The 17,011-nt window shown below is 45.7% G+C and overlaps 1 protein-coding gene across 1 annotated transcript in view; it reads left to right on the top strand.

Moving 5' to 3' along the window:
* The window catches only part of PSEN1 (presenilin 1), a 75,521-nt gene that overhangs the window by 15,112 nt on the left and 43,398 nt on the right, over positions 1–17,011 (top strand). The window contains exons 2-3 of the mRNA XM_044271621.1: positions 6,157–6,262; positions 9,845–9,972. Of these exons, the coding sequence (XP_044127556.1) occupies positions 9,889–9,972 (84 nt within the window). The 5' untranslated portion in view covers positions 6,157–6,262; positions 9,845–9,888. The remainder of the gene's footprint in view (positions 1–6,156; positions 6,263–9,844; positions 9,973–17,011) is intronic.

Genomic DNA, 17,011 nt, shown 5'->3' with positions numbered 1-17,011 from the left:
TCCGTCTTATCCGGAATAACGGTATTTACATTTTTTTCAAAGATCAAAAGAGAAACCCGCTCCTCCTATATCCCGGCGCATGCACAGAGAGGAAAACCGGATGCTGCAATTTCAGGAACACTTGGTACCAGATCCGGCATTAATACATCTCTATGGAAATTAATGCCGGATCCGGCAAGTGCGGTATTGTTCCAGCATTTTGTCCGTTCAAATACTGTACAAGGGACGGAAGACATCCGTTGCATACTGAACGGATTGCTTTCCATTCAGAATGCATTAGGACAAAATTGATGCGTTCTTTTTTTTTTTCTGGTATTGAGACCCTTTACCGGATTTCAATACCGGAAAAGAATAACGCTAATGTGAAAGCACCCTTAGTAAGTCACTTATAACTTTTGGCAGGAATAATTAAGGAATGGCACATCATAGAGTAATAAGAATAGATGGGTCGCCAGTAGACGCCCCCTTCGTCAGGGTTGCCGGTAGATGGCCCCATTCATCAGGGTCACTGCACTCATGGTCATCTACAAGATGTTCCTCCATTGGGTCCTGGTCCCTTCTCCGTTGCTCCACGTTTATCTATCCACCTCTTTCGTCTTTCAGGGATTGTGAAGAATGGGGATCAATAATACATGTATGGTAGAACTCTAGCAAGGGGAGTATAGGTAATCAGTGGGGGGGGGGGTCCGTCTCCCGACACCTCCACTGATCAGCCGTTTGAAGAGGCTCCGGTAAGCGCCACGGCCTCCACGAAGCTTACCCAGCACAGCTCCATCCATTGGATAGCAGCTGTGTTTGGTATTGCATCTCAGGCCAATTCACTTGAATAGAACTGAGCTGCGCCTAGGTCATGTGACCGATGAACAGGTCACTGGCCGAGGAAGAGTCTCACTGAGTGCTGTGATCTCACTTCAGCAAATGGCATTCATCATGTAGAGAAAGTTACTACAAGCCACTTCCTAATGTATTGTGATTGTCCATATTGTCTCCTTTGCTGGCTGGATAAATTTTTCCATCACATTACATACTGCTCGTTTCCAGGGGTTATGACCACCCTGCAATCCAGCAGTAGTGGTCGTGCTTGCACACTATATAAAAAAAGCATTGACCTATGTGAGCTCCCATAGTCCTGGCCACCAAGAGAGGCTGGCACTTTTCCTATAGTGTGCAAGCACAACCACCACTGATGGATTGCAGGGTGGTCATAACCCCTGGAAACGAGCAGTGTATAATGTGATGGAAAAATGAATCCAGCCAGCAAAGGAGGCAATATGGACAATCACAATACATTAGTAAGTGGCTTGTATTAAAGGAATTCTGTCATCAGATTTGTGCCCTATAAGCTAAACATATGGCCATGTCGGTGCTAATAATATGAATCCTAAACTGCCCTTATTAAAGGGTTTCTACCACTTCAGTTTGACCAAATTAGCTTTCAGACACTAGCGATCTGCTAGTGTCTGATCTCCATAACCATGCAATTCTTAGACCTTTGTGTGGAGCCGTTTTATTAAAAAACTAACTTTTATTCCTATGCAAATGAGCCTCTAGGTGCCATCTTTTCAGCACCTAGAGGCTTGGTCTACTCACACTGTATGCCCGCCCATCTCGTCTTGAATGCCTGCCTCAATCACAGCCATCACGCGCCTGCGCCGTTCACTTCTGTCTTCGGCACAGGCGCAGTGAGTGAAGGCCGCTCTCCTGATGCCGGCTTCCTCACTGTGACGTAGTCGGTGCAGGCGCAGTGAGGAATCCGGCACCAGGAGCGTATCATTTACTCACTGCGCCTGTGCCGATGACAGAAGTGAACGGCGCAGGCGCGAGAATTCGTCCGATGGCTGTGATGGAGGCAGGCATTCAAGACGAGATGGGCGGGCATACAGTGTGAGTAGACCGAGCCTCTAGGTGCTGAAAAGACGCCCCCATATCACCTAGAGGCTCATTTGCATAGGAATAAAAGTTAGTTTTTTAATTAAATGGCTCCACACAAAGGTCTAAGAATTGCATGGTTATGGAGATCAGACACTAGCAGATCGCTAGTGTCTGAAAGCTAATTTGGTCAAACTGAAGTGGTAGAAACCCTTTAATAAGGGCAGTTTAGGATTCATATTATTAGCACCGACATGGCCATATGTTTAGCTTATAGGGCACAAATCTGATGACAGAATCCCTTTAACGTTAACTTTTTTTACATGATGAATGCCACTTGCTGAAGTGAGACAACACCTTTACAACAGCCGATTTTGCGAGTTGTACCCCTGCCAATCAGATACTTATGACCTGTCCTGAGGATAGGTCGTCAGTATTAAACACTCAGACAACCCCTTTAAGGCCAGATCAGCCTGTAATTCATTGGCTCATGTTCCCTATATATAATTAAAGTGATAAATGGTAGCATTAGTCGTAACAGGCAGTAATGTGCTCTCCTTGGACCACGTCTATGTAATTCCTCCCTTCTTGTTTCTTCCCTCGCTTCGCTTGATTTGAATTATTAGTTTTTTGTTTTTCATATTTTTTTTTATTTGTTTATTTGAATTTCTTACTGTTTTGAGGAAATATTTTCCCAGATTATCCTACTAAATTATTCAGCTATGGATATAACCTACAAATGTTCCTAATGCCTACCCTGAGGGTGTCCACAGACCCTCATAGACTGATGAATGATGTGTCCGTTTTTAATTATTGTTTCCATGTATACGGATGTGCTGTATACCTGACCACACCATAAGGACCCATTCACACAACCCTATTTTTCTTTCCGCATCCGTTCTGCATTTTTGCGGATCAGATGCAGACACATTAATTTCTATGGGACTGCAAAATCCACGGATAGCCCACGGTGTGCTATCCGCTTCCATATGTCCGCATAAAAGATGGAACATGTCCTATACTTGTCTGCAAAATGCGGTCCGTGGCCCCATTCTAGTCTGTTTTTTTTGGGCTTTTTTTTGCGGACCTATTGACTTCAATGGGTATGTGGTCCATAGTTGTGGCCAAGAATAGGACATGTTCTGTCTTCTGCGGAAACCATACAGTTGTCTTCCGTGTGCTTTCTGCGTCCGTATGTCCATTCTGCAAAGGATAGAACTAGAGATGAGCGAAGCGAGCTCCGGATGTTACATCTGAAGTCGTTTTGTTTAAAGGGGTATTCCGATCTTAGACAATGGGGGAATATCGCTAGGATATGCCCCCCTTGTCTAATAGGTGCGGGTATATCGAGAATAGAGCAGGGAGCGCTGTGGCTAAAGGACCCCAGATTTCCCGGGGTCCGTCCACCACCAAGCGCTAATCCCCGCCTCTCCTATAGAGGTGAATGGGAGCATGCTGCGCATGCGCGGCCCATGCTTCCATTCATTTCTATGGGGCAGACGACAATAGGCTCGGCTATTTTCGGCGGCCCCATAGAAATGAATGGAGGGCGCATGCGCAGTGCGCTCTCCTTCACTTTCGGGGATACGTTCTCGATATAGGTGCGGGTCTCAGTGGTGGGACCCGCACCTATAAGACAATGGGGGGGATATGCCCCCATTGTCTGAGATGAGAAAACTCCTTTAAAGCTTCGAGTTAATACTGTACGGATATCCGTCTGGCGCCTCAGAACCGAAGTAGAGTTAAGTTTTAAAGTGGTTTTCCAAATCAATTAACGAAGTCACGCGCTGCTTCGCGAATAACTAACCGCCTCGGCGGAGCCCATACATTTTAATACTGTATGGATACGGATCTCCGTACAGCATTAATCCGAAGTTTTGAACAAAGCGACTTCAGATGTAACATCCGAAGCTCGCTTCGCTCATCTCTAGATAAAATATATCCTAAAGAGATTTTTACAGAGCTGATGCTGGCTATACATTATATCAATAGCAGCTGCACACGCCTGGGGGACTCCTGACTCGTTGGGGGTAGGAGGGTGGATTTCAACATGCCCGATCCTTTAATTCATGCCCAAGGAAAGCCACTGCCAAAGGAGTCCAGCAGCAGCAGCTTGCTCCCCTCTCTCCATTGAAAACGCATGCGTACTTGGAGGAGCTGAGCGTGCTATGTATGATGTGTTTGGAAGGAATAGTTGTCAGCCAAATGAGCGTTCTACCGACAACTATGAGAAGTGTATGGCTCGTTCTAGTTTGTCATTTGCCCTGGCTTGCTCTGATTTGGCAGCATATTATCTGCAGTCTATGTAAATGTGGGATGGAATCTGACCAACAAAAAAATAAAAATATGCACAAAGATCATTCGATGCAGAAATGCTGCCATGGGCTTCTGTGGAAAAGGTCCTGTATAGATCCATCCTTTGCTCATTTAACTTCTCCTCATAGTGTTCATCCACAGGGAGCGTGACAAGGTGGCTACTAGTTATTGGGGTTCCTGCTGTCGATCTTCCACTCATCTAAAATCCTCTTTCCTCCCATAATGTACAAAATAAATACCTAAATGATATTTTCAACCCTGATACATTAAAGGGAACACGGCCTCGCTAGATCTTTAATTATGATCAGTTTCTAATGCTCTTTGTAGCTTCTCAATGTGTGCCCCAATTCAGAGTTACGTTATGTAAATGAGCCTCTTGGTGCAACCAGGGTTTTGCTGTTGCACCGAGAGGCTCTGCTAAGTTTTCTCTGCTGGCAGCACCCCCACCTCCTTGACTGACTGGGCCAGGCAGTCTGTCACACCTGGCCCTTAAGTTTCACAGCAGTGCATTTGGGCACATGCGCAGTGCATGGCTGAAGATTACTGGATGCATCTGCCAAGTGATCTGCAGCCATGTACTATGCGTGCACCAAACGCGCTAGTGCAAGACTTCAGGGCCAGGTGTGAAAACAGACTGCGTGACCCTGTTAGTCAAAGAATAGGTGTTGCTACCACAGAGAAATTGAAGAGGATCCTCTGGGTGCAACGGCAATGCTCTAATTGCACCAGGAGGCTATTTACATAACATAAAAACACTTCTTTCCCTGAATTGGGGGCACATATTGAGTAGCAACAAACAGCATTAGAAACTGGTGACGAGCAGATCTAGTGAGGCGGATGGGTTTAGTTACACATGTGATGGATTCCCTTTAAAGGGATTATCCCATGACTGATGTAAAAAATTCAAATCGGACATCATACAGTACATGACAACCTCTTTCTAACACAGCAAGAACCAGCCCTGTACCCCACATGGATCCAGAGATCTCCCCATTCATTGTTCTGCTAGATTTATATCAAGCTGACAGCTCAGGGTGTGTGTTCGTGCTCCACCTATTACAGCTCAGGGTGTGTGTCCATGCTCCACCTATCACAGCTCAGGGTGTGTGTCCATGCTCCACCTATCACAGCTCAGGGTGAGTGTCCATGCTCTCCCCATTACAGCTCAGGGGGCGTGTCCATGCTCTCCCCATTACAGCTCGGGGGGCGTGTCCATGCTCTCCCCATTACAGCTCGGGGGGCGTGTCCATGCTCTCCCCATTACAGCTCGGGGGGGCGTGTCATGCTCTCCCCATTACAGCTCGGGGGGGGGGCGTGTCATGCTCTCGCCATTACAGCTCGGGGGGGGGGCGTGTCCATGCTCTCGCCATTACAGCTCGGGGGGGGGGGGGCGTGTCCATGCTCTCCCCATTACAGCTGGGGGGGGGGGCGTGTCCATGCTCTCCCCATTACAAAACTGAGCATGTGCGGCCATCTCAGTGAGCAGGACAAAAAAATAAAAAACACAGCAGGTGGTGCTATACAGATATTTATATACATTTTGTTGAATAACTCAGTGGCTATACCATATTTTTAATTACATGGATTTGCAAATCTATTCAGATCCAGGTGCTGGTTTGAAAACTAGAATATTATTTGTGGAAGAACCCCTTTAAGTGATGGATCTCTGGTTTACAGAATGATGAGAACCAGGACACCATACAATGGCGCTTGTTGTATCACAGTTACACATGGAAAGTATTTTTGCAAGCCTAAGCTTGTGTGTCTTTTGAAATAGGGAGAGATCATCAGCTTTGTAATATACACGTGTATACGCCCTGGTCTACTTTTGCTTCTGGAAGAAAAAAATACATTTAAAAAAAATATATATACATTTTTTTTTTTTGTATGTAGGTGCTACAAAGACAAAATATTTGTTGCATTGTTCTATAGTTGGTGTCGGTCAGTCTAACTTGTTCTGTTGTCTTTCAGAAACACTCTGATTCCAGAAGTGGCTTCTTGCTGTAATGTTGTGCTGCCAAGAGTAAGGATCTGTAAGAAAAACCCAAAAGGGAGCACTGAATTCTCTTTGATTAAGGTTTGTAAGTAATATTACTTCTCCTAAATGAAATTATCCCCATAATTGGAAACAATACCAAAAAGTTTTCCCCACTTGAAGGTTTACCCTTGCTCACACAGTGAAGGTTTGGGGACGTTTTTTTGGGGTTTTTTTTTGTTTGTTTTTTTAGCTTGCCAACATCAGAAGTAGACCCAGACTAAGGCCTCATGCACAAGACAGTACCTCACGGTCCGCAAAACAGGGTTCCGTTGTTCCGTGTCCGTTTTTTCTTCCGTGACTTTTGGAGGATCACCAGACATGAAGGAAAGTTTAAAAAAAAAAAAAAAAAAAATATAAAAAAAAAGTCTTTTTGGTGTCCGCCTGGCTGTGCGGAGCCAAACGGATCCGTCCTGACTTACAATGCAAGTCAATGTGGACGGATCCATTTGACGTTGACACAATATGGTGCAATTGCAAACGGATCCGTCCCCCATTGACTTTCAATGTAAAGTCAGGAGTCCCTATCAGAGTTTTCTTCAATCCGATGGTATATTTTAACTTGAAGTGTCCCCATCACCATGGGAACGCCTCTGTTAGAATATACCATCGGATTTGAGTTACATCGTGAAAACTCAGGTCCGACAGTGTATTCTAACACAGAGGCGTTCCCATGGTGATGGGGATGCTTCAAGTTAGAATATACTAAGAACTGTGGACATAACTGCCCCCTGCTGCCTGGCAGCACCCGATCTCTTACAGGGAGCTGTGATCCGCACAATTAACCCCTCAGGTGCGGCAGTTGTGCATATCATAGCCCCCTGTAAGAGATCAGGTGCTGCCAGGCAGCAGGGGGCAGACCCCCCCCAGTTTTAAATCCATTGGTGGCCAGTGCGGCCCCCCTCCCCAGTTTTAAATTCATTGGTGGCCAGTGCGGACCCCCTCCCTCCCCTGTATTAAATTCATTGGTGGCCAGTGAGGCCTCCCCCCCCCTCCTAATTAAAAATCAGGCAGCAGGGGGCAGTCATGTACACAGTTCTTAGTATATTCTAACTTGAAGCGTCCCCGTCACTATGGGAGCGCCTCTGTGTTAGAATATACTGCCGGATCTGAGTTTTAACGATGTGAAAACTCGGCTCTGAAAAAGCTGTATGCAGACAGATCTGCGGATCAGTCTGTGCTAAAGTAGCCTACGGATCACGGACGCGGATGGCAATCTTGTGTGCCTCCGTGTTTCTTCATGGACCCATTGACTTGAATGGGTCCATGAACCGTTGTACGTCAAAAAAATAGGACAGGTCATATTTTTTTGACGGACAGGAAACACGGATCACGGACGCGGATGACAAACTGTGCATTTTCCGAGTTTTCAACGGACCCATTGAAAGTCAATGGGTCCGCAGAAAATCACGGAAAACGGAACAACAGACACGAATGCACACAACGGTCGTGTGCATGAGGCCTAAGGGTCCATTCACACGTCCGTAGAATGGGTCCGGATCCGTTGCGGAACAAATCCGGACCCATTCATTTTCTATAGGGCCGGAAAAGATGCGGACAGTGCGCTGTCCGCATCTGCATTTCCGGAGCGCGGCCCCGATCTTCCGGTCCGCTTCCCCCCCAAAAAATAGAACATGTTCTATTCTTGTCCGCAATTGCGAACAAGAATAGGCAGTTCTATGGGGGTGCCGGCCTGGTGTATTGCGGATCCGCAATACACCAAGGACGTGTGAATGGACCCTAAAAGAAAAAAAAAGTAACTGAGGGGGAGGTCATGGTTTTCTGGCATTAACAAGTTTCTAATTTTTGTGCATGCATCATTTATGCTAAATTCACTACTTTTATTTTATTTATTTTTTTAGCCCTAACCTTGGGTTGGAAGACGTATCCTCTATAGGGCCTAGTTCACACTTCAGTGTTTTGATCAGTTATTTTCATCAGTGATTGTAAGACAAAACCAGGTGCAGTTCAAAAACATAGAACAGGCAAAAATCTTTCCTTTACCCTGCTTTCACACCTGAGCGTTTCTCAAATGCGCGTTTTTGTCGCGTGTTTTTATGCGCGTTTTTTGTAATAGTAAACGCGCGTTTGACGCGCGTTTGTGTGATTGACTGCAGTGTCCTATGGCCACAAACGCGCGTCAAAACGCCCCAAAGAAGCTCAAGTACTTGATTATGCGTCGGGCGTTTTACAGCGCGATCGTACGTGCTGTAAAACGCCCAGGTGAGAACCATTCCCATAGGGAAGCATTGGTTTTCATGTGTTGAGCGTTTTACAGCGCGTTTGAACGCGCTGTAAAACGCTCAGGTGTGAACTTAGGGTTATAGCTTACATCTCTGTGTTGGATCCACTACTGGTTTTGGCTCACAATTACTGACCAATTAAATGACTGTGTGAACTAGTCCTAAATTGTGCCAGAAATTAGTGTAAATTATATGACACAAATCTTTGCCTAAACCTGGCAGGAGTAGGTTTGTGTTTCTGGCGCACAGACATCCAAAAGACCCACCACATTTACTAAGAGGCTTGTGGTGCTCCAATGCAATGTAGTTCAAGACTAGCATAAAAAAAATGACAGTCTTGGTTAACACCTTCCCGACTGGCCATAGCCACCGATTGCTTGCTGTTTTAAACAGCAGACACTTGTGATTAAACAAAAAAATATAAAAGTTTAAATCCCCCCCCTTTTTCATAGAATAAAAAATAAATACCATACATAAATAACAAAACATATAAACGTCATGAGTATCACTGCGACTGAAAAACGCCTGTACTATTAAAATATATAAATATTTTTCCAATACGGCGAATGGCTTAACGGAATAAAGGGTCAAAATGGCCAATTTGCTATTTTTTTCATCGCTTCTCTTACCCAAACATTTTTTATAAAATGAGATCAAAAAGTCACACACTCCAAAATGAAATCAATAAAAACTACAGATTGTCCCACAAAAAATAAGCCCCACACAGCTCAGTAGATATAACTATAAAACAGTTATGGGGGTCAGAATATGGTGATGTACCATAAATAGGAAAAAATAAATTCCCACAGTTTACATTTATTTTTACACTATTTAGACATAAAAACGTGTACATATGTGGTATCGTTGTAATCGTACTGACCCAGAGAATGAAGGGCACAGGTCAATTGTGCCACAAACGGAACGCCATGGGAACAAGACCCGTAAAATGGTGTAGGAATTGCTTTTTGTTTTCCAATTCTACCCCATGTGGAATTTTTTTTCTGCTTCCCACTGCATTGTATGCCATATTAATTAATTGGTGGCGCTAGAAAGTACAACTTGTCCTGCAAAAATTAAGCCCTCATACAGCTATGTGAACGGAAAAATAAAATAAGTTATGGCTCAAGGAAGGTGGGGGAGAAAAATGAAAAAAACTCCGTTTTCCTAAGGGTTAATGATGGTGACAGGGATGCTTAGAATCGTGTCTGATTTCAGGAACGGACATTTCTGAGCAGTGCCAAGGGGGTTCCAGTCCCTTTCATTTTGGAAATTGATTTCAGTCCAAAACAGACTTGACTGAAATCTATCGATGCAGCCTTTGTATGTTCAGGATTTGCCGCGGTTTGTCTTTGACTCTTTTTTTGTGTGTTTCTCTTCACAGATTTAACCAAACATTTGAATAGAATTACTTCTCCCTGAGTCCGAATGACTGAATTATCTGCATCACTCACTCAGCTGCAGCAGGGACAGGTGCCGGAAGACTTTGCTGATAGTCACACTGCAACCATGGTATCATCATTTATTGCCCTGTTATTTTAGATTAAATAATTTTATTATAATGTAGCTTTTATAAAAAAAAAAAATTAAGGATAACGTGTCACTGTGATGTGCAGTCAGATCTTTGGGCATCATGTTCTAGAGCAGGAGTGGCTGAGCAGATTAATTTAGTTTTCGATAGCTATAGTTTTATGGCAATAGCTTCAGTGTAACCCTATTTATTGATTGAAATCCCTGCACTTTCTATGTGTAGGAGTCCAGTGGGCGGTCTCTTTATGAGATAGCTGTCAATTGCTGAAAAAGACTGCCCACTGGACTCCTAAGCATAGAAGCTTCAGGGATTTCAATCAATAAATGACGAGGTATACAGATTTTGGTTTTCTTTCTATACTATATATCAATCTTATCAGCATCCCTGCTCTATAACATGATGTCTGTGAAGGTTCTCATTTATCCAGGTCATGGTATATCTGTAAAGAATAAATCAAGGCAACTGAACGTACTGTAGATTTCTTGAAAACGTTTCACTCGTTCTTCCAACGAGCTTTCTCTTCCAACAGCTTATAACATGATGTTGTTTGGATAGCCTTTTCATGGTGACATGTTCTCTTTAAAGTGTTTTGTCAAATTTACAAGCAGACCTCCTATCTAGCAAATGAAGATTGATGAAGAAAAGCCAAAATGGACCACAGTAAAGTAGCATTATGTCCACTTAAAGAGGACCTTTCACTCGTATACAAACTAAAAACTAACTCTATCTGTGGGCAGAGCGGCGCCCAGGGGTCCCCCTGCACTTACTAGTATGCCTGGGCGCCGCTCCGTTCGCCCGGTATAGGCTCCGGTGTCTCAGCTCCGTCTGTTGTATTGGACTGATTTTTTGTAGGAGGCGTGTCCCTTGCTGCAGTGCTGGCCAATCGCAGCACACAGCTCATAGACTGGCTATGAGCTGTGCGCTGCGATTGGCCAGTGCTGCAGCAAGGGACACGCCTCCTACAAAAAATCAGTCCAGTACAACAGACGGAGCTGAGACACCGGAGCCTATACCGGGCGAACGGAGCGGCGCCCAGGCATACTAGTAAGTGCAGGGGGACCCCTGGGCGCCGCTCTGCCCACAGATAGAGTTAGTTTTTAGTTTGTATACGAGTGAAAGCTCCTCTTTAAGACATAGTATAGTATGTTGCATTCAGGCTAGTTTATCTGCAAAATTACTGAATGACATACCCAGGTATCGTTTGAGACTCTATACCAGTGATGGCTAACCTTGGCACTCCAGCTGTGGTGATACTACGACTCCCAGCATGCTCCATTTATTTCTATACAGTTCTGAGAGCAGCCAAGCAAGGGGGGGCATCTTGGGAGTTGTAGTTTTACCACAGCTGGAGTGCCAAGGTTAGCCATCACTGCTCTATACTGATCAGTTTTCCCTGAGCTCAGCTGCAGGAGAAGAGCAGACCAGCTACTATAATGCCTCCCATACACAGAGGAGGTCCCGCTCTCCGGTCTCTCTTTACCACACCATCAGAGGCAGCAGCACACAGATCATTATACAGCAGAGCTATGCAGTGTAGCTGCAACTCCAGCACTGGGTGAGACAGTAAAACACTTACTAGCCAGCAGCATGGTCTCTCTTCGGGTGCTCCCTCTTCCCATAGAATTCCATGGGATGCAGATGTAATCTCATCCTATAATGAGCTGCAAACTCATCATCACTGAAGACTCATTAGAGCAGTGAATTAAGGGCTTATGCACACAGCCGTAGTTTCAGACCGCATCCAATCCGTGTTTTTTGCGGATCGGATGCAAACCCATTCATCTCAATGGGGCTGCAAAAGATGCGGACAGCACTCCTGTGTGCTGTCCGCATCTGCACATCTGTTCCGCAGCCCTCCAAAAAAAAAAAAGAACATGGCATATTCTTGTCTGTTTTGTGGACAAGTATAGGACCTTTTTACAGAAGTTTAAAAAAAATGGTGGCTTGAGCTCGGCCGGGATCCGTGTTTTGCAGATCTGCTATTTGCGGACTTCAAAACACTTACGGCCGTGTGCATTAGCCCTAAAAAAAAGCCCTAAAAATTCCTTCCCAATAAGGCCTGCTCGTCAGTGGAGGTGAAAAGCTGCTTTTACATGCAGCCATCACATTGACTGTATAGAGACAAGTGATTGGTACTGCTATTGCTTGTCCTCATACAAATACATTTTTTCAGATGCCCAGAAACTATCAAAGATCATTTCACCCAACGAACAAATGTTTTGCTTGTTTAACGGTTGATCTGCGGCACCTTTTCACTGGTCAATTATCGATAACGACCATTCGTATGAACATTCATTTCCGATAATCTGCCTGAAAATCTGACCCTGTAAACCAACCATAATTGGGGGGGGGGGGGGGGGCAGGAGAGTAGTCTGATCAGTACAGAAGGAGACATTTTTCTATGATTAGATATATTACAGTCTTTCTTATCGTTGATTGTACCATTGATTTAGATTTAGTTATTTAAAAAAAAAAAAAAAGTTGCCATATTTACTATTCACCTTTTTAGAAGGGTTCTCCAAGCTTTTATTAAAATCCCTCTGTCTTCTAACATGTGGAATAAAGATTGTTTCAGCAGTACTTACCTCCGTTGAGCCGCCGATTCTGCCATCAATGCATGTGACGACCCAGACTGGCTGCGGGCTCTTACGCTGAGGTCCCAAATGGATGTGCTGAAACGATCCTGCTTCCATAGGGGACAGAGAAGGACGTAGGAGAAAAGCTCGGAGAACCCCTTTAGTATTTTGCTTCAGAGATGTATGTTATCCATGTACTGTATTTCTAAGGGCTCTTTCACACTTGCGTTGTCCGGATCCGTCGTGGACTCCATTTGCCCGAAGTGCCCGCCGGATCCGTAACACAGGAAGTGAACTGAAAGCATTTGAAGACTGATCTGTCTTCAAAATGCGTTCAGTGTTACTATGACAGCCAGGACGCTATTAAAGTCCTGGTTGCCATAGTAGTAGTGGGGAGTGGGGGAGCAGTTTACTTACTGCCCGTGTGGCTCCCGGATCGGTCTAGAATGACGTCAGAGAGCCCCATGCGCATGACGCATGGATGCGTGTGGGGCGCCCTGACGTCACTCTGAAGCGCCCCGGGAGCCGCACGGACGGTAAGTATACTGCTCCCCCGCTCCCCACTACACTTTACCATGGCAAACAGAACTTTAGCGTCCTGGCAGTCATGGTAACCATTCAGAAAAAGCTAAACGTCGCATCCGGTAATGCGCCGAAACGACGTTTAGCTTAAGGCCGGATCCGGATTAATGCCTTTCAATGGGCATTAATTCCGGATCCGGCCTTGCGGCAAGTGTTCAGGATTTTTGCCCGGAGCAAAAAGCGCAGCATGCTGCGGTATTTTCTCCGGCCAAAAAAACATTCCGGTCCTGAACTGAAGACATCCTGATGCATCCTGAACGGATTTCTCTCCATTTAGAATTCATGGGGATAATCCTGATCAGGATTCTTCCGGCATAGAGCCCCGACGACGGAACTCTGTGCCGGAAAAGAACAGCGCAAGTGTGAAAGAGCCCTTAGGCCCTTTTAATAAATACAAGTCTGCACAATCATGGTGTAGACTTGATAAAATGTAGCCCCGTCAGGTAGTAGTCTGCTGTACCATCATGCCTGTTATAATTCTCTAAGATTATTAGACACATTTTCTGAGGGTTAAAAATCTCAGAAAAGCCCTGCAAAAAAAATCATCTTATGCTCACCCCTTTCTCCAGTGCCATTCTCCAACACTGGTCCGATCCTTCTGCCCCTGCTTAATTTACCAACTGTTATGGGGGCATGCCAGTATACAGCGCATGACCGCTGCAGCCGATGACTGTTCTCAGTGGTCTAAAGGATGAGGACAGTGATTGGCTGCAGCAGTGACGTTATTATTTATTATTAAAGCGCCATTCATTCCATAGCGCTGTACATATGATAAGCTGTGCACATACATAACAGACAATTGTACTAATCATAAACAAGATGAGTTACAAACTGGTACAGAAGGAGAGAGGGCCCTGCCCGTGAGGGCTTACAATCTACATGGTATGGGAGAAGGACACAGTAGGTGCGGGTTAAGTTGGTCATGGCGGTATAGAGGCAGCAGAGTCACTGGTTGTAGGCTTGTCTGAAGAGGTGGGTTTTTAGGTTTCTTTTGAAGGATTCCACTGTAGGTGAGAGTCTGATATGTTGGGGAAGCGAGTTCGAGTATGGGGGATGCACAGGAGAAATCTTGTAGTCGATTGTGGGAAGAGGCGATAAGAGGAGAGGAGAGAAGGAGGTCTTGTGAGGATCGGAGAGTGCGTGTGGGGATGTATTGGTAAAGTAGCTCAGAGATGTAGGGAGGGGGCAGGTTATGGACGGCCTTGTATGTATTTGTTAGTACTTTGAAGTGAATTCGTTGGGCAATGGGGAGCCAGTGAAGGGATTGGCAGAGGGGAGAGGCAGAGGAGTAATAAGGTGAGAGGTGGATTAGTCGGGCAGCGGAGTTGAGGATAGATTGGAGGGGTGCGAGGGTGCTAGATGGAAGGCCACAGAGGAGAATGTTGCAGTAGTCTAGGCGGGAGATACTGAGGGCATGTACAAGCATTTTCGCAGATTCAAAGTTAAGGAAAGCGCGGATGCGGGAGATGTTTTTGAGTTGGAGGCGGCAGGTGGTGGAAAGGGCTTGGATGTGCGGTCGGAAGGAAAGGGCAGAATCCAAGGTCACTCCAAGGCAGCGGGCTTTGTTCACTGGGGAGAGTGTGCAGCCATTGATCATGATAGATAGGTCTGTTGGGGGGTTGAACAAGATGGGGGAAAGATTAGGAATTCTGTCTTAAGCATGTTAAGTTTTAGAAAGCGAGAGGCAAAGAAGGATGATATAGAAGATAGACATTGTGGGATTCTGGATAGTAAGGTGGTGATGTCTGGACCAGAGAGGTAGATTTGTGTGTCGTCAGCGTAGGAGTGATACTGAAGGCCATGGGACTCTGAGCTGTCCCAGGCCAAAAGTGTAGATGGAGAAAAGCAGGGGTCCTAGGACAGAGCCTTGCGGGACACCAACAGAGAGGGAATGAGACGAGGAGGTGGTGCGGGAGTGGGAGACGCTAAACGTCCGGTCTGTGAGGTATGATGTGATTCAGGAGAGGGCCAGGTCAGTGATCCCAAGAGATGAGTTTGGAACAGAAGGGAGTGGTCAACAGTGTCGAAGGCAGAGGACAGGTCAAGGAGAAGGAGGACAGAGTATTGTTTTTTGGTTTTGGCTGTCAGTAGGTCATTGGTGACTTTGGTAAGGGCAGTCTCGGTCGAGTGGTGGGGTCGGAAGCCAGATTGTAGGCAGTCAAAGAGGGAGCAGGAGGAGAGGTGGGAGGACACTGAATGGACATGTTGTTCAACTAGCTTTGAGGCATACGGAAGTAGTGATATGGGGCGATAACTGGACTGCAGCAGTGACGTTCCCTATACCTGCGCGGCACTGTGACATGCCGGTGTACGAACCGTTCATGTTGCTCTTATTTATGGCTGAATCGTATCCGTAATATATCCTGGTGCAGTTCGTTGGGGAATTTTGTATTTTAGAACATTTATATGTGATCTTTGCTGTGAGATTCCAAACTGATCAAATAAGTAGTCCTGTAGAAACTAGGATGTATATTTGCATTATGAAGTTGCATTTACATGTGATTTCTGATATTGTTACCTTATAGTTACTAAAGCCTTTTACAGTCCATCTTTGTACCAGAACAGCACATAAAGCGTTAATGGTGGGAGGATGATGTCACATACTCAGTCATCAGAATCACATCATGTGATGATTTCGTAATGGTATTATTTAGCCGTGAGTTACAGTAATATGGAGTCTTGAAGCTCGTAGGCCATCATGTACAGACAAGCTCTTTAAATATGTGAAGTAAAGATACTAGATTGTAACTCTGAAGGTGCTGACCTATGGAAATTGTTCCTAGATGTGTAGTTTAGCATCTATATACTACCTTAAGATGGCCTTACAGATCTGTCGGCCACTCATTACATGTGTTGTCATTAGGGAGAGGGGAGTAAGCTATTGCCAGACACCCCCGCTATTGGCTAATCTCCCCTAAAAAACAGAGAATCGGGCATGTTGAAATCAAACTATTGTCCAACCTTTCCTGTCCCTGACATCTGCCTCTCGTATACAAATTTGGCAAGTTTGGCTCACATTAACCTAATATGTATGGCCAGCTATAGGGTACATTCACAAGACAGTGAATAAAAAACAAACAAAAACAGCCATTAAAACGGATAAACTGTCAGTTTTCTGACTATATAATACCCCCCCCCCCCTCCTTCAATCCCAACAGCGCTGACAGATCCTTAAAAAAAAGACTCGCCTCATCCACTTGCACGCTTGCTCAGCACTGGAGGCACCAGGGTCTGGCTTCCCAGCGTCTTGACGACACATAATGTGATGTCATGAAGCTGGGAGCGTTAGGTCCTGCTGCCCCATCATGTGATGTCACGAAGCTGGGAGCGTCAGGTCCTGTTGCTCCCTTCATGTGATGTCACGAAGCTGGGAGCGTCAGGTCCTGTTGCTCCCTTCATGTGATGTCACAAAGCTGGGAGCGTTAGGTCCTGCTGCCCCATCATGTGATGTCACGAAGCTGGGAGCGTCAGGTCCTGTTGCTCCCATCATGTGATGTCATGAAGCTGGGAGCGTTAGGTCCTGCTGCCCCATCATGTGATGTCACGAAGCTGGGAGCGTCAGGTCCTGTTGCTCCCATCATGTGATGTCACGAAGCTGGGAGCGTCAGGTCCTGTTGCTCCCATCATGTGATGTCACGAAGCTGGGAGCGTCAGGTCCTGTTGCTCCCATCATGTGATGTCATGAAGCTGGGAGCGTTAGGTCCTGCTGCCCCATCATGTGCTGTCACAAAGCTGGGAGCGTCAAGTCCTGTTGCTCCCATCGTGTGACATTGCGACGCTGACAGCGTAAGGTCTTGCTGCCCCCATCATGTGATGTCACAAAGCTAGGAACGTCAGGTCCTGCTTCCTCCAGCGCGGCCAA

This window comes from Bufo gargarizans, chromosome 11, assembly GCF_014858855.1.
Source record: "Bufo gargarizans isolate SCDJY-AF-19 chromosome 11, ASM1485885v1, whole genome shotgun sequence".
Taxonomy (NCBI): domain Eukaryota; kingdom Metazoa; phylum Chordata; class Amphibia; order Anura; family Bufonidae; genus Bufo; species Bufo gargarizans.
Note: the sequence above shows the minus strand (reverse complement) of the source record. Positions and strands in the feature narration are given on the sequence as shown.